Genomic DNA, 23,412 nt, shown 5'->3' with positions numbered 1-23,412 from the left:
AAGATTTTTCTTATGTTTTCCTATGTAATCTTCAAAAATCTTCTTCTCAAGAACAGCAAAGCTATGATTGGACATATTTATATGGAAGCATCCTCAGGTGGTGTAGATTCAAGTTTGCTCAAATCATGACCCCCAGGGGTAGGGTGGGGCCACAATGAACGATCAAAGTTTTACATAGGAATATATAGGAAAAATCTTTAAAAATCTTCTCAAGAACAGCAAAGCCACTGTTTGTAATATTTATATGGAAGCATCCTCAGATAGTGTATGTTCTGTCTATTTTTTAATATTTTCATGTCTTTAGAATTTATGTTGTACTATTACGTCAGTTAGACCGAGTGCAATACGAATTTTTATTGAATGTGTTTAAGTACAAGTTAATTTCCTGTGTTTGTGCCGCCATACTGTCACGGCGAGTTTTTACTCCCGGTTGAATGTTCGTAATCCACGGTGTAAGTAGTTTAAAGTTTTAACACATTGTTTATTCTTCAGATTATGTTATCGCTCACCTATATCTCTAATGTCAGCTTTGCTAATTGTTACAATTCTGCATAATTTTAGATAATGTTTGTGCCATGTGCTTAAAGTATGGGGTGCTATTCTTGTCATTATTTATAGTCGATAGTAATTAAGTCTGTATTTCTCTTAAAAATATATTTTATACATGGAATTTGATACAGTTGATCAGAGTATAGGTAGTTTATGATTTACTAGAGATATTACTTGTCTGTGTAATTTGTTCACATTATGTGAATCCAGTTTTGAGAAATTTTTCTATGGAAAGCAGTACCTGTCATTACTTACTTTGGTTTTGTTTTATTGTAGCTTTTTACCAGACGCACGTTCACATGCGCACTTGCACATGCAAGTGAGGGTTAACTACCTGTCAAATAAAACTTTCTAAAGGAACTGAGAGACTTTTTATTGTGGCAGAATAGTAAAAAGACCATGTCTACTACAGCAGTACAGACCGGGACAAGAAGTCCAGACTCCACTCAACAAGCCAAAACAGCGTTCATTCCAGACTCCTCTATGGACTCTCAGCAGGTTAAGTCATTGTCCATTCCAGATTCTACTGTGGACACTGAGCAGGTCAAGTCGTCATCTGTTCCAGATTCAACTTTGGACATTCAGCACGCCAAAACCATGTCAATACCAGATTCTGTTACAGACACTATAAACACTGAAAAGAAATCTACATCCAGCAACAGTGAAAAGGAGGATGATTTTCTAGATTATCGAGGATATGAAGAGGAGAACACAGAAAGTGAGCATCTAAGTGTACATTCTTCATCCAGTGTTTTAACTTCAGACATTCTTGCTAAGAAGAGGGCTGAAGTGGGTAAAGCGAAAGCCAGGATGTTGTATGCAGCTAAAGAAATGACATTACGCAAACAACAAATGGAACTTGAAGCAGAACTAGAAACGATAAATCTCAAAAGGGAAGCAGCAGAGGCAGAAGCAGAGTGTCAGGCATTTGAATCAACAATCAACCATATTTCACAGGTCTCCAGTCGACCAGTTTCACCGGATGGCCTCAACTACCAAAAACTGAAACACTACTCAAGTACCAGCCAAAATATTTATTCTGGTCAACCTACACTTGGACATTTCCCTTCAGAACCTACGTTGGACCACATTCCTTCTACACTGAATCCGTATGCACAATCATACAGGCCTACCTCGTGCCTTCAATCACCTTACATGACACAGCAAGAGACACATGTGACCGATGTCACTCGTTTCTTACTAAGAAAGGATCTACTGTTCTCTCGACTAACAACTTTTAACGATAGGCCTGAATCCTATAGTGCATGGAAACACAGTTTTTTGTGTGTCACAAATGAACTTCAAGTGATGGACTCAGAGCAGATGGATCTCCTTATCAAGTATTTGGGGCCTGAATCAAAGAAGCATGCTATCAGTATCAGGACATCGAACATAACCAACATTCCTAGAGGACTACAGAGGCTGTGGGAAAGGTTAGATGAACGCTATGGTGCGCCATAACATATTGAAGCATCGATAAGGGCAAAACTTCAAAACTTTCCAAAGCTCGGTAATAAGGATTATCAGAAGCTCTATGATCTTTCAGACATTCTCATGGAAATGCTGTTCTTAAAAGAAGACCCCAAATACAGTGCTATGCTAGCATATCTTGATTCGTCATCAGGGATAAAGACAATTATATCCAAACTACCATACAGTTTACAAGAAAAATGGACTAATAGAGCTGTGAAATATAAGAAGGAACACAGAGCTATATTTCCTCCATTTCAAGTCTTCGTAGAATTCATAAAGGATATAAGCAAGGTGAAAAATAACCCAGGATTCAACTATGAGCCAGACACAAACAGCACCAACAAATTTGCTGCTCCAAAACTATTAAGTTACGCAAGAAACAAGGTCAATGTGAACAAGACAGGTGTCGACGTAACTGCTCCACTTGAACGTTGTGTCATCCACAAAACCAAACATACTTTAGAGGACTGTAGAGGATTCCGGTCCAAGTCGGTAGAGGAAAGGAAGAGACTCTTGAAAGAAAACAACATATGCTTCAGATGTTGTGCTTCTAACACTCACAAAAGTCGCGAATGCAATGCTGTTATCTCATGCAAGGAATGTGGAAGCAAGCATCATACAACCGCTCTGCACCTTACCAGAAATGACAAAGTGGTTTCTATGGATTCTAATGCAACTCATCAAGCGAATGGCGGGGAGGAAACCAAATGCACTCCTAATTCATCATTAAAGGAGAACGGCGGGGAGTCGAGGGGTAACATGAGGTCCAACACTGTGTCAGAGGTCAACTCAAGCTGCACCGAGATAGGCAGAGAACCTTACAGTGGAAAGTCGTGTGCCAAGATCTTGCCCGTTCATGTGTTTCATCTTGACAATCCACACAAGTCGGTGAAGATGTACGCAGTAATTGATGATCAGAGCAACCGCTCATTAGCCTCCCCAGAATTCTTTAGGTTGTTTTGTGTGAAGGATAAACCACAGAACTACACCATATCAACCTGTTCTGGCAAAGTTGTAACTTCTGGAAGAAGAGGAAAGGGGTTCATTGTTAGATCAATAGAAGGCAATGTAGACTTTGAACTACCAACCTTGATTGAGTGCGACCATATACCAAACAATCGAGATGAAATACCAACACCTGAAGTCACACTCCATCATGAACATCTCACAGAAATTGCTGGGCACCTTCAACAACTTGATGATGAATGTCACATTCTTTTGCTGATAGGACGCGATTTGATAGAGGCCCATCATGTTCTACATCAGATCTTTGGTCCACCGAAAGCTCCTTATGCACAACAACTCAAACTTAGCTGGGTTGTCATTGGAGAAACTTGTCTCAACATGCAACATGCCTCACGTGATCTAAGTGTAAAGAAAACTTACCTTCTACCAACTGGTCAGCCTTCAACCATGAAGCCATGCAGCAACAAGTTTGAGGTACGAGAACTTATAGGTCAGTCTTTGTCTGATGAGTCGCAGCTATTTATCAGGACGAAGGACGACGATGAACAAGGCATGTCAATAAAGGATAAAATGTTCTTGCAACAGATGGATAGTGAATTTATCAGAGACCCTTCAGGAAGTTGGGTGGCCCCACTGCCCTTTCGGGAGAATCGACAGCGGTTACCGAACAACAAACAGCAAGCCGTTCAGCGTGCTAAACTTCTTGATGTAAGCCTTAAGAAGAACCCTGTGAAAAAAGGACACTTTCTTACATTCATGGCTACGATTCTGGACAATCATCATGCAGAAGTTGCCCCAAAGTTGTCTGATGGAGATGAATGTTGGTTTCTGCCCCTATTTGGTGTTTATCATCACAAAAAACCAGATCAGATTAGGGGCGTGTTCGACTCATCGGCTAAATTTGAGGGAGTTTCCCTAAATGAAGTCCTTCTTTCAGGACCTGATTTATCAAACAGCCTGCTTGGCATTCTTTTAAGATTTCGCAAGGAAATGGTTGCTGTGACTGCCGATGTGCAACATATGTTTCACTGTTTCTTAGTAAGAGAGGATCATCGCAACTTTTTAAGATTTTTGTGGCACAAGGATAACGACCTTGACAAAGAAATCATTGAGTATAGGATGAGGGTCCATGTCTTTGGTAACCGGCCCTCACCTGCTGTAGCAACACTTGGACTCAGAAAGGCAGCTGAAGCAGCAGAACCGAACTATGGAGATCACGTTACCAATTTCGTAAAAAATGACTTTTACGTTGATGATGGGTTGACTTCCTGTCCAACCACTGCAGAAGCTGTTCGCATTCTCAAGGACACTCAGAGTGCCTTGAAGGGATATGGTAATCTCCGGCTTCATAAATTTGCCTCTAACAGTCCTGAAGTAATGTCAGCCTTTCCAGTTGAAGACCTAGCAACAAATCTGAAAGACTTGGATTTACAAGGAGAGGACATGCCTCTGCAGCGAAGCCTTGGTCTAAGCTGGGATGTAAACAATGACACCTTTCTGTTCCAACTATCAAAAGACAATAAACCTGCCACACGAAGAGGTTTACTTTCAACTGTCAATGGGATTTATGACCCTCTAGGCTTTTTAGCACCAGTGACTATCTATGGTAAACTCCTACTCAGGCAACTGATAGCACAGACTCAAGACTGGGACGAGCCCCTCTCTGAAGAACTAACATCTCTATGGAATTCTTGGAAGGATACCTTAGATGCACTTGAAGCTCTGCGTATTCCACGGACATATGTGACAGATCTCAGCAAAGCAGTGACGAAAGAACTTCATGTGTACAGTGACGCATCTGAAAAGGCCATAGCAGCTGTCGTTTATTTGCGCACAACCGATAGTGATGGACAGTGCAAAGTTGGATTCGTGTTGGGAAAGGCTAAAGTTGCACCCATAAGTGGACACACTATCCCACGATTGGAATTATGTGCATCTGTGTTGGCGGTGGAGATTGCACAGTGTGTTCTGAATCACCTGGGCATACAAATAGACTCTGTGAAGTATTACACTGATAGCAAAGTAGTCCTCGGCTACATCTGTAATGAGTCTAGGAGATTCTATATCTATGTTGCCAACAGAGTAGACGGCATAAGGAAGTTTACTACTCCAAGCCAGTGGAATTACGTGTCTACTGATCATAACCCTGCAGATTTAGCAACGAGATGTCTACCTGCACATGAGCTTCAAGACAGCACTTGGTTACAAGGACCAAAACAACTTCTTGTTATAAAACAGGAGGAACAAAATGAGAATGAACATTTACTCATTAAGCCAGATGAAGATAAAGAGATTCGCCCTATTGTTTCAGCAATGAAAATCTGCACTGCAGACGAAGATGGTGGACAACCATACACTGCAATGACTCAACGATTCCAGCGATTTTCTGACTGGAGGAAACTTGTGTTGGCCATGAACTTTCTCAGATACATGCCTTTCAAGTTTCAAGGCAAAGATGTTGATTCTAACACAGTAACTGAAAGATACCAAGACACAGAGCACTTTGTGATCCGGATGGTGCAGTCTGAGGTGTACTGTGACGAGATTGACTTTGCGAGAGAAGAAACCATTGATTATACCTGGACGCCATCACATAGCATCCCTACTGGTTCGACAATATCACGAGAATGTCAAGCACCAAGGGCGTCACTTCACCGAAGGAGCTATTAGGGCTGCTGGACTTTGGATAACAGGGGCCAAACGACTTGTCTCATCGATTATTCATAAATGTATCACGTGCAGAAAACTCAGAGGGAAGACGCAGTATCAGATCATGGCTGATCTACCTGCAGACCGCCTTGACCCATCGCCACCTTTCACAAACGTAGGTGTAGATGCATTCGGACCTTGGGCTGTAGTTTCACGTAAGACTCGAGGAGGTAGTGCCAATTCCAAGTGCTGGGGAATATTGTTCACATGCTTAACCACAAGGGCTGTTCATATTGAACTAGTTGAGGAAATGAGTTCATCTGCATTTATCAATGCTGTCAGAAGATTCACTGCCATAAGGGGTCAGGTAAAGACTTTCCGTTCTGACCAAGGCACTAACTTTGTTTGGGGCCGTAGATGACTTGCGCATTGATGCCATATACGTCAACGATGCACCCTTGAAGAAGTATCTACACAATTCTGGTACTGTATGGATCTTCAATCCGCCCCATGCATCCCACATGGGTGGGGCATGGGAAAGAATGATCGGTATTACCCGTAAGATCCTCAATTCAATGCTGACTGATGCCAGTGGAAAGACCTTAACGCATGATGTGCTGAACACATTTATGGCGGAGGTCTGTGCAATCATTAATTCAAGACCTCTTGTTCCGATATCCACTGACCCAGATTCCCCATTGATTCTGACCCCAGCAATGCTATTGACACAGAAGACCGAGTATGAGTTCAAGGCCAATTCACTAGGAGAATTTGGTGGTCGAGACATGTTCAAGGCTGAATGGAGACGTGTTCAAGCTTTAGCTAGTGTATTCTGGTCTCGTTGGAAGAAGGAGTATCTACCGCTACTTCAGAGTCGTAGGAAGTGGACCAAGAATCAACGTGACATAGCAGAAGGAGATGTAGTTCTTATAAAAGACAAGACTGTTGAACAGAACTGCTGGCCTATTGGCTTAGTTGTGAAAGCCTTCAAGAGTTCTGATGATCATATGCGAAAAGCTGAAATTCGTACCATTGTGAATGGAAAGCCTACAGTGTATATCAGACCAGTCGTTGACATGATACTTCTCGTTGAAAGTGAAATCGTATAAGTCGGAGAATGTGTTGACAGACTGAGATTATTGTCGAGAGATTATTGATTTTTGTAATGCTCTTAATAGTTTGTAATTTTGATAGTGAAATCTTGAGATTTCAGACGGGGAGTGTTCTGTCTATTTTTTAATATTTTCATGTCTTTAGAATTTATATTGAGAAAAATCTGCTTCATTACATTGTGCAGTTTTGCATTTCTTCCAATCTTGACCCCAGGGTTCATGTGAGGCGATCTAAGTGTAACATAAGAATATAAAGTACAAACAGTTAAGGTACTAATACCGGTAGACTGATTTGTATAGAAGCATCCTCAGATTGTATAGATTTAATTTATTCAAGACATGATGCCCAAGCAGGTTGGAGCCACAAAAGGTGATAATGTTTTTAAAAATAGGAATATATAGGAAAAAATCTCAAGAATGCCAAGGCATGATGTGTCATATTAATTTAAAATCATCCTCAGATAGTGTAGCTTAGGGTTTTCCCAAAATATGACTCCAAGGGGTACAGTAGGGTAAAGCCAAAATAGGCAATCTATGTTTTTCATAGGGAAAAAAAATCTACCTTTGAATAACTGTAGGTCCCTAGTGACTCGAGTGTTACCCATGGGCCTCTTGTTTAAAACCTGTTTAAAAATCTTCTCAAGACGCACTGTGTCAGACAAAATGAAACGTATGTGAAAGATTAATTATATAGTGAACATTTAAATTGATTCAAATCATGATCACCTTGGGAAGGGTGGGGCCATAACAAGGGATGGAAATTAAACAAAGGAATATCTAGGAGCAAATCTATTATTAGTCATATCAATAAAGATGTATCCTCAAGTATTCAAGATTCAACTTTTTTTTCAAATAATGACTCGGGGGGGGGGGGGATACAAGTTACACATAGGAATTAAAAGAAAATGTCTTTAAAAATCTTTTTTCCTCAAGAAAAGCAAAATCATGATAAGTTATGTTAGTAGAGAAGCATCATCAGGCACTTTTCAAGTTTCATCAAACTATGACCTCCAGAGGTAGGGTGGGGACAATAGACAATCAAACTTTTACATAGAAATGTGCTTATATCTCTCAAAATCAATCTTCAATTTTTTTTTTTTTTAAAAAAGCTATAAATCGCACTGTACTTTTTTAAATGAAATCTTTACGATGATACATTTAGATGGCGCACATGTGTCATAGAAGATCCCTATATGTTTCAGGGTTATAAGTCAGATTTAATTCTAAATACATTTTGAGTACAACGCAAATTAAAGAAAATTAGTCATAGAGAGTATTTTAATGCTTTTAATAAACGTTAGTGCTTAAGTCAAATTTTATACAACAAATAAAAAAAGAAGGACTTTAAAACACTGGAATCATGAAAATTACGTTTCTTATTTTTTTTTATTTTTTTTGTGTCGTTGTAGTTGCTGGTCAATATAGTGAATGGGAAACATCGATTTCGGGTAAGGTAGAATTTAATTATATCTTACTGAAAAAAATACACGCTTTATTTAATTTCTAAATCATAAATATATTATTTAAAAGAATTATGAAAATTGGACATCATCATTCCTACTAAGGACAACATTGACTTTGCAAGTAGATAAATTAGGCCATAAGATGAAGGAAACGTTTGTATGATAAACATTCATATATGTTTACTGGAAAAAATTGCCTGATTGCCATTAGAAATGCCTTTTTAAATCTTTATATATCACAAGATGCGACTAAAGGAGACAAGACAACAAATAAATATAAATATTATATGATTGAATCATTACTATCTCTCTGATTGGCTGGGATCCAACAATGTAGAAATAATAGTACGCTATATGCATCTGCACCTGACCTTCCAGGTGAATATAAGGATTTATTTTCTCTATGTTGGTCTAAAAATAAATCAGGAATTCTAATTTGATACAAATAGTTTTGGAAAGCTATTTCACCTGCTACCGACTTCAACTTACTTCAGGAACATAACATTAGTGAATATATTTTTGGGGGTGGGGTGGTTTTTGGGGAGGGGGTTGCAGAGAACACCCCCGAAAACTTTTTTTCTGAACGTAATTTTTTACTTTTAATTTAGACTAAGAATATGTACTGAAAGGCTGGTCCCCACTAAGGGACCTTAATCTCCCATTCCTAACCCCACCCAAACCCCAAAACAAAATTTGAAGTTAAGAAATTCTCTTTTTGTGGGGGCTAGTCAAAGATTGTTTTTCAGCTGTCATATTTTTTTCTGATAATGCCCCCACCCCTCCCTTTTAAAATCGATCCTATAAAAGAGCATTACATTATGCGATTTTTTTTCATAGCAACTAAAGTAGATTAAAAAAATCCTAATTAATACGACTGATAATATTTATTTAACCCTGCTTCTCTTATTGCATTTGGCTAGGGCTTCAACAAATGTCAACACGTAAGATGACATAAACTGCTAATCATTTAATCATTAAATCATATCATAAAACAATAATTTCTGGATTTTTTTTAAGTCAAAAAGATGATTTAACCACCTCCGCATCCTCACAATGTCAAGGTTTTGTGATTTCGGAACTCCACACAAACCCTTGACATAAGTCGCTATTTCAAAGTTGGGTCTAGAAGCTACTATTTCATTTGTTCCTGGTCTAGGACTGGAACCAATCACAAAACAGCTTTTATAATCGGTAAGTTTTGAAAACAAATATGACTCGTCTTTAAAATGGTAAGTGTCAATATTGTAGGATTTTTGAAAGTTACTTCAAATGATTAACATCGGGGATTAATATTTTGAATATTGTCCTCCTTACAATCACAAAAGATGTGCTCTGGAGTTGAGCAATTTGATAACGTCGGATTTGAAGAATGAATTCTCATTGGTTAGTTTATAATTACCCATTACGTCATATGTAACCGCAAGCCCAACTTTTAAATAACGACTTATGTCAAGGGTTTGTGTGGAGTTCCGAAATCACAAAACCTTGACATTGTGAGGATGCCACCTCCGTAGTACAAAGTTCACCATGCCTTTTTGGTTCGGTGAAAATTTTAGTTCTCAGGTGGCATAATCCCTGGATTGACCTCAAAAACAGCAATAATTGTATAATATCATACCAAGTAGGGGTACTCTCCCCTGAGTTTAAACCGCATTTAAAAATATCCTCTTACATGTACAAACATACAGGGCTTTTGTTATTTGATATTTTTGAAGGAAAGTTACACGTGCCTTTATTGTCTTCTTAAAGAAAAATTACAAAGTTTCCATTTGAGTTATCCTCAAAATGATATTCTATAGTAGAAAGAGTGTATTTAAATCAACAGAAATATGCACAATTACGACTCAGCATACCTACAGTCCCTGAAACGTTCTACTTTCGCATTTTTCCGTTCGCTCACCGTTCGTTCACCGTTCGTTCAGCGTGCGTTCACCGTTCGTTCACCGTGCGTTCACCGTTCGCTCTCCGTTCACAGTTTTGCGTTCACCGTTCACCGTGCGCTCGCGTTCACCGTTCACAAAGCGTTCAGCGTTCGCTCTTCGTTCCGTTCACTTTGCGTTCACCTTGCGTTCAGCGTTCACCTATCGTTCAGTTTTCATTGTCATTCGGAACTCCGAAGTGAAAGGACTTATCTTTTTGTAGGGAAGGAGTTACAGGTTTTTTAATTTAATAACTAACATATCGTGTTTGAAGAATAATTATTTCATGGGGAAAAATATCTACGATATATATTTTTATTATTCTAACTTAACTGTTAGGTTATTTATTAAATTACTGGAAAGTAAATGTTGTTATAAGCACATTCTGTACCTATGTAGAACGATGCTGAAATATTAAATTTAACTAAGGGCAATGTGCAAATACTTCAAGCACTGCAAAATTTTGTTGTTTTGTTAAAGACGACAAATCGTTAATGGTGATATAATTATCCAAGTCAAATAATTACGCAGCAAAATTACGAAAATATTTATTTCTAACACGTTTTTTTAATTACTACAAAAAATATGATAGAACTAGTTCTGAGAGTTATACATAGTACTGCGGATGTCCTGTTTATTATCTTTGGAGCGAATTAAATTGATAGTGTGGTTAAAGGAAATATTTATTTAAAATGTACTGCACTACAGAATTTTCTCTACTATAATGTGTAAAGTCTATAGTTATAGAGAAAAAATTCTCTCTTCACCGTAACTTTATATGTTTGTCATTCGATATGATTAATACCCCCCCCCCCCTTTCCCCCTAAATCGGTTACTTAGTCAGTACTTCATTTCCAGAATATTTTAATTAACATTTTTTAAAGAAAGTTAAGGTCTTTTTTAGAACAAAAATTTCAGTCTCAAAACAAACATGCATCTAAAAAAGTCACAAAACAATAGTTACTGTAGTTCAAAATGTACACGTGTCGGCGGTGGTATTTCAAATTGGCAGAGAGTATGTATCAAATTCAAGTGTTAATGCCCAATGTATTTTATTCATTTATTATTCAAATGTTGGAATCAAATCTAGAAATGATAAAAATAAATGTTATAACTTGTTGGAAATACTCGTACTCCGTCTTCGATGTGACGAAACTTTCACACCTGCACAGTGTCGAATGATTTTGATTGACAGGACAAGCACGTGGACTTCGTGTGAAATCGAAGCAGGAACATAAAAACGAGTATGACTGCCAAACAAATGGATATAATTTGTTGATTTTAAAAATGTTACTTTCTCTGTTTGATGTATTTAGAAAAAAAATCAGAGTTTTTGTTTGATATAGGTACAAACATTTATTGAAGTCTGAAAGGAGGGGGGTGGGATTAAAACGGAATATTCTCTCTCTCTCTCTCTCTCTCTCTCTCTCTCTCTCTCTCTCTCTCTCTCTCTCTCTCTCTCTCTCTCTCATTTGTCTGTTTAATAAAAACTATAACAGCATATTACTTAAATATCAAGTTCTGAAAATTGAATTTATAACAAATAATATGAATATGTATCTTTGTATTATCTTGTCCGAGTATAACCACGGCCATCTACATATACATGTAGAAGTCTGCTCAATAAATCATTATGAAAAATAGAAATGACCATAATATATTATTATATGAAAAAATTTAAAATACGAGCGTATAAATGCAAAACGTCCACTGACCTTTGTAATTAATTTTTTTTCATTAATTTACACGAAATCGCCTTGACACGGAGATATATGAATGGATGTTACAACCGCTTTAATTCATTCTATAAGTCAGAAGTTTTCTCTGATTTGTTATCAAATAAGAATAAACATTTTTATTTTCCACCTAAAAAAATATCTTTTATACTTCAGCGTTCGATAACAATTGCAATGTTTTAATGCGATAAAAATCGTGTGATTAAAAACTTTATGTGCATGCATCGTCTTTCTTAGGACAATTTTGGAGAATTTATTTTATTGACTTAAATATTCATTCATTTATTGGTTTACTTATCTATTATTTATTTATTTATTTGGCACCTGAAAATATAATACAATAAAATAGTTTCAATGCAAGGAAAAGATCAGAGGCATTCCGAATATATCGTTCATCTTGCGTTCACCGTTCGTTCACCGTTCACTTTGCGTTCGCGTTTGCGCTCCGTTCGCGTTCAGCGTTCACTCACCGTTCACCGTTCACACATCGTTCACCAAGTTGCGTTCAGCGTTCACACATCGTTCACTCACCGTTCGCTCTGCTTTCGTTCAGCGTTCGTTCACCGTTCGTTCAGCGTTCGCTCACCGTTCAAGTGGGAAAGTAGAACGTGTCAGGGACTGTTAATCTCACGCTTTACCGACCACCATTCCCTCATTGTTTTTGTAATAAGAAATGCGCATAATGTGGAAGCGAAGAGCAACTCTGATTTTCAAGTTATGTAATCGTTTTTGGCCGATCACAGTTGATTATATATGAGGCATCCGGCAGATTAACCTAAATGCGCACACAATATGCCCTCCAGTACTTTGTTTACTATATAATGACAGCTTCATGTATATTTTTTATAACAAGTACTAACGAGCATTATTTTTATACATTTACCTTGAGTTTATTTATTCAGTTACATCATGAATAAACTTTTCTTAACGTGCGTAATAATTTCATACGGAAGTACTCATCCCTTAAGGGTGAAGTTTATTCATCCATTGTTGTTTCGGAAAGCAACAAAATATTCAAGTCAAATCAAATTGAGAAAGCGCGACTTATCCTATTCTGTCTAGCATTGTGGACTTTCAGCATATTATCGTTTATAAAGAAATTTCAAATTCTACCAATTTCAGTTAAGATGTATTTTGGATTTTACCCCTATGATGATTTAATAAAATACAGAAGTGCAAAGCAAGATTATAACATGAAATCACATTGTCTCCCTCTACCAACGTTGACGCTTTCTCTAATTATAGAATGCGTCGATTGATTTTGCACATGGCTCATAATTCGTTTGGAGTTCAGCAGGAAACATCCATTCAGCAAATTATGTACAAGATCATTTAAACTATTTTCTTACACCTAACTTTGCTAGCGATAGTACTGAACACGATTACTAATCCTATTAATATAAAAAAATCGTTAACAAAATTGACTCAATGTGGAACTGAGCGGAATACATATATTACTTACATAGTACTTAAGTCTTATTTCCTTGCAATTTTAATTAAGACCTCTGTAAAAAGTTTGCTAGTTAATTTTTCTGCAAAGTTATTTTTCTTTACAAAGATTTAGCCCATTTGATTTCATGGCTATCATCCCATTTCAAAAAAAAAATCTCAACAATGTACATTTTTTTTTATTTGATACCAAATATTTTTTTAAAGGCAACGTAATATGATCATACGTCTCTATATAACAATATTATACTTTCATATACATAAATTGAATCTGAATAGTCGAGAAACATTTGTTAAAAAACACTATTACCCCCCGAATAATAAATCCACGCCCTCCAGTCTAGCAACAGTTAACATTGCTTGACAAAAAAAAATATTGACTGCGCAGAATACATGCATACAAGGTTCACTGTAATATGTATTCGTATAAAACATTCAGTATAATATAATAAATACTGCATGTAGTTGAGTGTAACATTGAACACTTTTACCGTTCGAAAACAATATGCATTTGTCAACTTCGGCTGTGCCTCAGTTGACAATGGTTTCCTTGGTGTGAAAAGTTTCAATTTTACACTCAACTACATGCAGCATTTATATAATAATGCCCAGCCGCGATTAAAATTTGTTTATCAATTTAAAGACCTGGGTTCACTTTATCCATAGAATGGCCCTGCCTAAATACCAATTAATTGACCAAGAGCTACTGTCGTTTTTCAAATATAAATATAATTGTAGAGACATGGTGCTTTCCTTTCCTATAAAAATGTTTTCTCTGAAAGGCCAGATATTAAAAAACAGGCTTCTGAAACTGCAATTTTGTAAAATTTTGCAGAAAGCGGGTGTATTTGATTACACAGCAAAGAATTTAAACATGGGATCAATCTTCGATCCAAAAAAATAAATCATGTAAAATAATCTTCAGAAACAGTTCTTTCAAAATAGTACTGCACAATTTGGATCAGAAGTTTGGCTCTATGCAAAATAATCAAAACTATCCTAAAATTTTGTCCATTTTTTAGGAATTTTTCACAATTTGCGGATAGTGACGCAATTCATGACGTTATAATACATGGATAAGCGAGAAAAAATATGTCTTTTTTAATAGATATGTTGTCACCACAAGTAAAATTAAATATGTTTTTAACTCGAACTGAGCAGTTTTCATTTTTCAGAAATTCAGAGGGCCAAAAAAAGTCCCTAAGTGAACCTTGTTCTTTGGTATGTTAGGAAAAGCTTTTTAATTGGGCTATTCTTTACATGTCACACTCAGTTGAGAACTATTGTGAAATGGAATATATATATAAAATACATGGTTACTGTCTTGAAATATAAGCGATATTTGGGCGAGGGTAAGAAAACGTGATAGAGGGCGAGGCTTGCCGAGCCCTCTATCACGTTTTCGACCCGAGCCCAAATATCGCTTATATTTCAAGACAGTATCGATGTATTTTGTTTATCCTGCAACATATTTTTACATGACCTTCAAAACGAGCTATTTTCAATCGATTTAGGTACATCTCTGCAGTTGAATCTAAGACGCCATGGCGTAAACATTGCAATATTCATGACGTCACAATGCTTTTAGAACGTCAGAATACATCCACGAGGCTTTATTAGGGCATTGACTGAATAAAGCTCTGGTTTATTAGGTTACCTTTATTAGGTCAATGCAAGGGGTAGTTGCAGGATAAATATATATATGTATGTACATACTCATAGAAAAAAATGATAATTTAAGTCAAATTTAAAATTTCACAGAAACGTAGAAAGGACTTCAAAGAAACTTTCTTGAAAGTTCTTCGGTGAGTCTCTGAAGTATATTTAAATTATAATTTTTTACGGCAAAAACTACAAATTTTGTCGTGTTTGAAATTTAAGAGCAGAGAAACAAAAATGATATAAACCTTGTATCGACTATTTCCTCAGATGTCGTTAATACCATTCAATTTTCATGATATTTTATGATATTTTAATACCAAACATATAAATGTGAGAAGTCTAGAAAATATGCGCAAACACGCGTGTAGAAATCTGATTGGCTAAAACTGTAAGTGGTTATAACTTTCTTGGCTTTCGCGAAAGCGAGGGGAATTCAATCTTTTTCGTCTGTCAGTCTGTCACAAAAACTTTAACCTTGGCCATAACTTTTGAATGAGAAGAGATAAAGCTTTCATATTTCACATGTACATTACCTGTGACAAGACCTTTCTAAATATACGATGACATTTGTCGCCATGACTTGACCTTAAAGTTTGACCTACTTTTAAAAAAATTAACATTAAATAATTCATAACTTTTGAAAGAGAAAAAGATAGGGCTTTCATATTACACATATTACACATGTATATTGCTTGTGACAAGACCTTTCTAAACGTGCTATGATTTTTGACTCAGTGACCTTGACCTTGAAGTTTGACCTACTTTCAAAATTGTAAACCTAGGCCCTAACTTTTGAATGAGAAGACATGAAGCTTTCATATTTCATATGTACATAATATGTGACAAGACCTTTTCATATAAACCATGACATTTGACCCCGTAACCTTGACCTTAAAGTTTGACCTACTTTTAAAAAAAAAATACTTAAATAATTCATAACTTTTGAAAGAGAAAAGATAGGGCTTTCATATTAAACATGTATATTACCTGTGAAAAGACCTTTCTAAATATGCTATGATTTTTGGCACTGTTGCCTTGACATTGAAGTTTGATCTACTTTTCAAAAAAGTTATCTTTGTTTATACATTTTGATTGAAAAGAGATAAAGCTTTCATACTTCATATGTACATTACCTATGATAAGACCTTTTGTATAAACCATGACATTTGACCCCGTAACCTTGACCTTAAACCTACTTTTTAAAAAAAGAACATTACTTAAATAATTCATAACCTTTGAAAGAGAAAAGATAGGGCTTTCATAGTATACATGTATATTACCTATGACAAGACCTTTCTAAATATGCTATGATTTTTGACCCTGTGACCTTGACCTTGAAGTTTGACCTACTTTTCAAAAATGTTATCTTTGCTTATAACTTTCGATTGAAAAGCGAATCCGAAGCGAACCCAGAAAGTGAACCCGTGTTGCGCCTTGGGTTCGCTTTCTGTTAGATTTTGTCTGTTAAGTACGGTATATATGAGGGAGATAATCCTTAATTTTGAAACGAATTTCTAAATTTTACCGCAGCAATTAAATATATATATATATCCGTATTTTCAAGCTAGTACCGAAGTACTTAGCTACTTGGCTGTTGAGACCCTCCGGGACTAACACTCCACAAACAGAGGCCTCTAACAAAGTGTCAAGGTATTCTTTTTCATGTCCAGCCCATCGCCTGGCGTAATTCATAATATTTATAAAATTCTGATTCTAATTGAAAGATTGTGGTTCTCTAAATTTTGGCCCTTTTAAGATAAGTGATTTAAGGTCCTAATTATTAATTATATTTACGTCACCAATAATTACGGGTCCAGCAGGACTATAGTTGTAGGGTAAAGAAAAATAAAAACAAGATGGAGGATTATATGTTTCAGATGTTCAATACCCAGGCTCTGTAAAGATCTTTTTTATAAAAGTTTGGATGCAATTGTCGATGAATATTCGTAGGAAATGCAGGGTGTAATCTTCAATTTGAAATATTGTGGAATTCAATACTGGACTCTTTTGTGATTAAGAATATGACTTATACATATACTTATATTCCTTTGTTTGTATATTTAAGTTTAAGGAAATAACGGGTTGTTTTAGTTGTATTTACTTCCTTAAAACGTGGTGGTTTAAAAACCTTATGATTTGCAATATCCATAATCGCAGACCCGAGCCTATATTCTGGTGTTGAGGAATCCAAATATGGACTTTCCTAGACCTTTTCAATTAGACTGTTTTAAAGTTTCAAAGGGACAGCGTATGTTTTGGTGCGAATGTAATGAAGACTTAAATGTTGATTTACTTAAGGAAATAATGAATCAAAGGGGACATCGTGTATAAAAGGTTTATTGTAAGACCGATGTCCATGACTGCGTTTACGTCTCTGTGTATGGTTATAAGTCTCATCACATTTATATTGCTACACTGTTGACTGGAAATACCCAACACTATGGATATTGTCATTGCATCCATATGGAAAGGCCGTGTCCAGTTTTCCAAACTAATATTCTTCTCGTAGTCTACGAAAAAGTGTACTCAATGATGGACTATTCGTGCGATGATAAATCTTTTCTAGAATTCTAACTTGCATCGATAAATGAGAATGAAATCCATTAGTATAATATACATTGCGTAAATTTATCAAGCAATACGTACTTTAATGTGTAAAAGAAACAAAAAGAAAATAATGATTTATTACAACTGTTACTAAAAAAAAAAGGAAAAAAAGGTCTTTGACAAATTATAGCATTTCATCATCTCAAGATACTGTACAAAAACATTTACATGTACGTGCTTTAATTGAATTAATTTATTTTCATCATTCTAATTTACATTTTCGCTTAAATACAGATCAATATCAAAATAACTGATCCCCTAGGCCTTAAATGAAAATAAAAAAAAATAGATATACAGCATAAATGTAAATGTATGTCCAATCGTCAATTATAAAAAAAAAAAAAAGAATCTCATTTTAAAAAAAAATACCATGGTATTTTATTTTTGGTTAATCTTTTACGAGAAAAAAAATAATGTAAGGCTTGATTTAGATACATGTATATAGGTAAAAAATTATCTTGTCAATTCTAGTTGTCATACATGAAGACCTAATGTTTAATTTTTTTTTAACTATTTGCACGTCAGTCCAAAAACCCCAAAAATGCTTATCACTTTCTTTCACGTCGATGTATATGTACAGGTGTAAATGTACATGAACCTCTTACATATACTACATGTAGTTTTTGAAATGCTTTATATATATATATATATATATATATATATATATATATATATATATATATATATATATATATATATATATATATATATATATACACGAGGGTTATTCGAAAAGTTCGTGGACACTGTCAATCTTCGTTATACTACTTTCAAGAAATTTAATAAAAGCACATGTACATCATCATATGTAAAAATATTTATTTTTTCTTGATGTGTGAAGTTTCATTACATTCGATTTAATAGAAATCAATTTAATTTATTTTAAAAATCAACATGTTTGATAACCCCGGAGCAAGCTGACAACATTATAACGTCAAAAATGTAGCATCATGAGGTTCTCAAAATATTCTCCCTCTACATTTCACACAGTCTGGTCCAATATCTGCTCATTTAAAACGTGTCTTTTTCAATTGAAATTCATTTTGTTAACAATTGTTCCAGTAGCATAATTTTGTTTGTCAATGTTTTCTTTTTTTACCGCTTAAATATACTTTCACAAGACCAGCAACCGTGAAACGCCTTTCTCTTTCCAAGACCTTACGAACTGAACGTTTTTGGGTGATTATTTACAGATAATCCGTTTTCTTACAGATCATTCTCGTCTGATATAGAGTCTCAATCATTCAAATACTGCCTGGGCCATTTACACACACATATTCGTGACCCACTTTTGAGATATTTCATACTTCCTACAACATTTTCAGATTTTATTCTGACGTTTATCAGAGTAGAACAGAAAATTGTATTGTAAACTGCTGCTCCGTAACGTTCTACGACGTCACCTATTTGCCTTTTTCAATGGAGACTACCTATTTTCAGAAATTGATTTCTTTTCCATGAAGCAAACTTTTAAGTCATAATTTGGAATACGCAGCACAATTAAGGCAGCAGTAAGGAGGCGGGGCCTAATTTATACGGGAAATGCTTACTATGACATCACACAAAAATATAAGTTCTTCAAAATACCATAAAATGAAATGATTTGCTATTTTAAACTGTTGGATAGCTTTAAACTACATTAATACTAACTATTGCATGCATTTTTGTCGTTGGTTAAATCCCACACAGCAATATATTAACAATTCGCTGATCACAATGCACTCGTCAATGTGACGTCATATCGTAAGATTTGACGCAGTTTGTATGCAGTGAGAGGCGGATCAAGTTATATTTTATACAATGAAAAATATATTTTGTAATAAATAAAATATTATTTGCAGATATATAAGAGGCCATTAACTTGGATGCGACGCTTGTTTTATGATTTTATTCATATACTTCCCGTACATTCCCTAGACAAGCGATACTGCCGTACATTTGTATGCAGATTCATTGAAGGGTAATAGAAGGGTCGTAATAAATCGATATATTGCAAGGGCATACCCTCAATGAATTATGACAAGCTTTTACACATAAACTCAAGAAGTATGAAGATATTTGAAAAGTGCTGCGAACCTCTTTAATTCTTGCAAAGGAATTAATTATATCTATATTTAATTGAACAGTCAGGTAATCACTGCCCCGCAGGACCTGACATGCCTTGTTACTTGATTCTTTTCACACATACGGTCATCATGACCTTTCCTTGTTGCCAGCTTTACAATAGACAACAGCTGCATAATTTTCATTACATTTATTAAAGACTTGAACAAAAACATATACAATCTTGCATTACTCATAACTGTGATGGACATAAGGGAATTGGCATTAAATGGCCGCATTGCATAAATGTACAATCAAAAAATAGGGTCCAGGAGGGATAGCTGGCATACCGACTAATAAGTACCGGGCAAAACCAGTGGCCCTGTGTTGGTCACAGATGCCCGAGATCCCAAATTTAGGTACTAGACATTAGGGACCGAGAGATTTGCGAGCACATCTGTATACCCTGCTTCCGGAGATTGCTTCTGGTCAGCAGTACTTTTACACCCAAGTACTCCAGCACTAAGCCTCCCCTCCTGTTACAAGAGGTGGAGGGGGCCCCAGGCCTGCAGACTTGGCTACGACCCCAATCGAAAACTTTTTACTTGACTTTTTACTTGACTTTTATTACACATTGCCATAGGTTGGATACTTTGTAGACAACCTGTCTACCCAACAATGTGCCCACCAACTTGTCTGATGGCTGGGCAGGGAAACAACGAGCCAGATGTGTTCGCAACCCTCCCACTCATCCCTCCGGACCCGCCACAGACATCGATATGATGTTCCTCCATTACTTTACATTAAGGGATACTTTTCCCTTCCCTTGAATGAGGGACCACAATCCACTTTTTATGTTATTTAAGAAAGTTCTGTTGCCAAGCTCAGAGAGGTGTGTACCATCAAATCTAAACAATTCCGGATTAGCAACGGATATGTTTGCATGTGAAATTACACCCCCACCCATTTCTGCGACAAATTTTGAGATATTTTTGTTAATTCTTTTACGTTTCTTGTCTATCTTTTTTCCACTGTTCAATGGAGCTCCATGCCAATAACGGCGTGGTAGAATGTGTGACCACACCAGTTTAGTATTTGGGAGAAGAGCATTATATCGCAGGAAGCTGCATTGAATCTCTTGTATGAATTTTTTGCTAGTTAAGTTTGGAGTTACCAAATCGTTGGATCCTAGATGAATTACTAAGTAATTTGGGGGTACTTCATGCTTGATGAGCTGTAGGATTTGTGGGTCTAATTCCTGCCAGTGCACCCCCCTGCGTGATCTCCATAGCAGTGTGGCAGGGAGGTTCAGGCTTTGTCCCCCTGGGCAGTGTTTGGCTGCTTCCCCTGCCCAAAAAGGAATGGATGATCCTATGATCCATACTTTTAGACCTGCAATGCTTTGGGTTGGTTAGTTTTGGATTTTAAATTGACTATACACATGTCCAAATATCCCCCCCCCCCGATCGATGGGTAGATGTCTGTAGTCCTAGTAGGCATGGGAATGTTGTTGTGAACCAAGTTACATGATCCTTATGTATTTAAGAAAAGCTACTGATTTCCATCTACCAAACTTCTGAATTTCAGAATCGGATGTGTCCTGTAATGCAAGGTCTGTTGCCCTCCCTATTCGAAAGCTGTGTGTGCCAAAATGGCCTGGTGTTGGTATTATGTTTTCAATAGCCTTTTGAAGGACTGCGTTGAATTGGTATCTCGTCAATGGTTTTGTATTAAGATGAATTAGAAAACTGTGGTTAACAGGGGTATGGGGCCTACACTTGATAAAATCCAAGGTAGCTTTAACTGGGCACAGGGTAGCAAGTGGCTGGCTATGGATAATAAAGGTGGTATTCTTACCCACCTGGTCAGTTTTGGAGTGTGGTATGGTTAACCTTAAATAGGGCTTGTGTGGATGTGCTTGAATGTGTTTGAGTTGTATGCAATGGGATGAATTCGGTGTGTTTGAGTTGACTAAAGTGAATTCCCCTACACGAAGTAATGCAAAGTATGCTAATGAAAAAGCACATGTGAACAGTTTGACCTCGTAAGTGGAGCAACACACTGACTGTAGTGATATAACAAGCTTTTCCAAAATTGGTAGGGTTATTGGAAGGCGGCTGTCTGGAACAACTCTGTTGTTGCGCTTTAAGCCTTGAAGTGCTTTGTTAATTTGGAAGGACTTGGTAGGGTCAGGAAGATGGTTTATTTTGTGGAAGTATGACAATGCACTAATGTAAAGGGACACTGAATTGGCTGACATTTTTTGGATGGATAGGTAGGCTATAAAATATAGTAATATGTTGCTGTGCAGGGGCCAGGTTTGCTGTAAGCCATAAATGATTGGAATTTATTCAGTGCAGCCCGGTAAGCTTTGTAGGTGTTTTGTGACAAGGAGCTATGAATAAGGCGTTTGGACTCAGCAATTAGATTTCCCATATCTGCTTGGGGAGCTGTGTGGGCCACATCTCTGCCTCTGGAGCCAGGTTGCGAAACTTTCCCCACTGTGAACGAGAAATACTGTCAGCTATTTTGTTCAGTTTTGTTGGGATGTGTTGGGCTTTAATTGTAATGTTATGTTGCAAAGTGAGGAGAACAAGTTTTCTGACAGTGTTCATTACCCTTGTTGACTTAAATGTCAATGTGTTAATGACTTGTACAACTGCCATGTTGTCAATGTGGAAAAGTATGCGTTTGTTTGATAACCATGGGTGCCATAACAGGAGTGAAACATATACTGGAAATAGTTCTAAGAATGTCATGTCACGAATAACGTCAGAAAACACCCAGTGGGTAGTCCATTTTGAGTGAGCCCAGCGGCCAGCAAAAAAGATTCCAAACCCCCCATTAAACCCCCCTGCACTATCTGTGAATAGCTGTAGACTGTTATCTGATGACCAAATACCGGAGCATATGACTGCGACCCCATTAAAGTGTTTCAAAAATTGCTGCCATACTGCAAGGTCTGCTTTCATACCTTGATTAACTCTTATCATGTGATATGATTTTTTGATGCCAATAGTGGCATCAACTAGTCGCCTGCAAAAGGCTCTGCCAGGTGCTACTGTTTTGCAGGCAAAATTGAGGAAGCCAATCAGTGATTGTAAGGCCTTTAAGGAGACCTTTTTACTTATCATGACTGTTTGAATGCTTTGTCGGAGAGAAACTAACTTGTCTTGCATTACCATGTGGATTGTGTCAAATTCAATTCCTAGAAAAATTATTGTTGTGCTAGGCTCGGTGGTTTTGTCAAGAGCTATTGGTATTCCGATATGGCTACAGATATTTTTGAAAAGTTCGAGGGTAGATTGGCACTGATTAGAATTTGGTGGTCCCGCGAAGAGAAAATCATCTAAATAGTGTAGAATATGGGGGTTACGTGAGCTAGATTGAATGATCCAATGTAATGCAGTTGCGAACTTCTCCCAGATTGCGCAGCTAATGGATGCACCGAATGGCATCATTTTGTCAAAAAAAGTATTTACCCTGGAATTTAAACCCCAATAGATCAAAATCATTTTTGGCCACAGGAATGAGCCGGAATGCAGATTTTATGTCGGATTTAGCCAATAAAGTACCTGCCCCCAGTGTCGAGATGATGGCTGCTGCGTCGTCCACTGATGCGTAGTGTACTGAACATGCAGCTGGATCTATAAAGGAATTGATCAATTGATGTTCTGGGAAGGACAGGTGATGGATGAGTCTAAAATCTCCATCTTTTTTGGGGACAAGTCCTAATGGTGAAATTTGAAGGGATGGGAATGGTGGGTATTCAAATGGTCCCCCT

At 36.7% G+C, this 23,412-nt stretch overlaps 3 protein-coding genes across 3 annotated transcripts; 2 read left to right on the top strand and 1 right to left on the bottom strand.

Moving 5' to 3' along the window:
• The first annotated feature begins 2,103 nt into the window (after positions 1 to 2,103).
• Positions 2,104 to 5,658, top strand: LOC133201467 (uncharacterized). Its single transcript, XM_061337270.1, has one exon. It carries the CDS (start codon positions 2,104 to 2,106, stop codon positions 5,656 to 5,658), a length of 3,555 nt encoding a protein of 1,184 aa, XP_061193254.1.
• Positions 5,659 to 6,158: 500 nt separating this feature from the next.
• Positions 6,159 to 6,746, top strand: LOC133201466 (uncharacterized). Its single transcript, XM_061337269.1, has one exon. The coding sequence runs from the start codon at positions 6,159 to 6,161 to the stop codon at positions 6,744 to 6,746; it is 588 nt and encodes a 195-aa protein (XP_061193253.1).
• Positions 6,747 to 22,051: 15,305 nt separating this feature from the next.
• On the bottom strand, positions 22,052 to 23,089 carry LOC133201465 (uncharacterized). Its single transcript, XM_061337268.1, has one exon. It carries the CDS (start codon positions 23,087 to 23,089, stop codon positions 22,052 to 22,054), a length of 1,038 nt encoding a protein of 345 aa, XP_061193252.1.
• Positions 23,090 to 23,412: the final 323 nt, after the last annotated feature.

The sequence above is a fragment of the Saccostrea echinata genome, unplaced genomic scaffold, assembly GCF_033153115.1.
Source record: "Saccostrea echinata isolate AGI-Se365-2 ecotype Australia unplaced genomic scaffold, CSIRO_AGI_Sech_v1 ptg000044l, whole genome shotgun sequence".
Classification (NCBI taxonomy): domain Eukaryota; kingdom Metazoa; phylum Mollusca; class Bivalvia; order Ostreida; family Ostreidae; genus Saccostrea; species Saccostrea echinata.
Note: the sequence above shows the minus strand (reverse complement) of the source record. Positions and strands in the feature narration are given on the sequence as shown.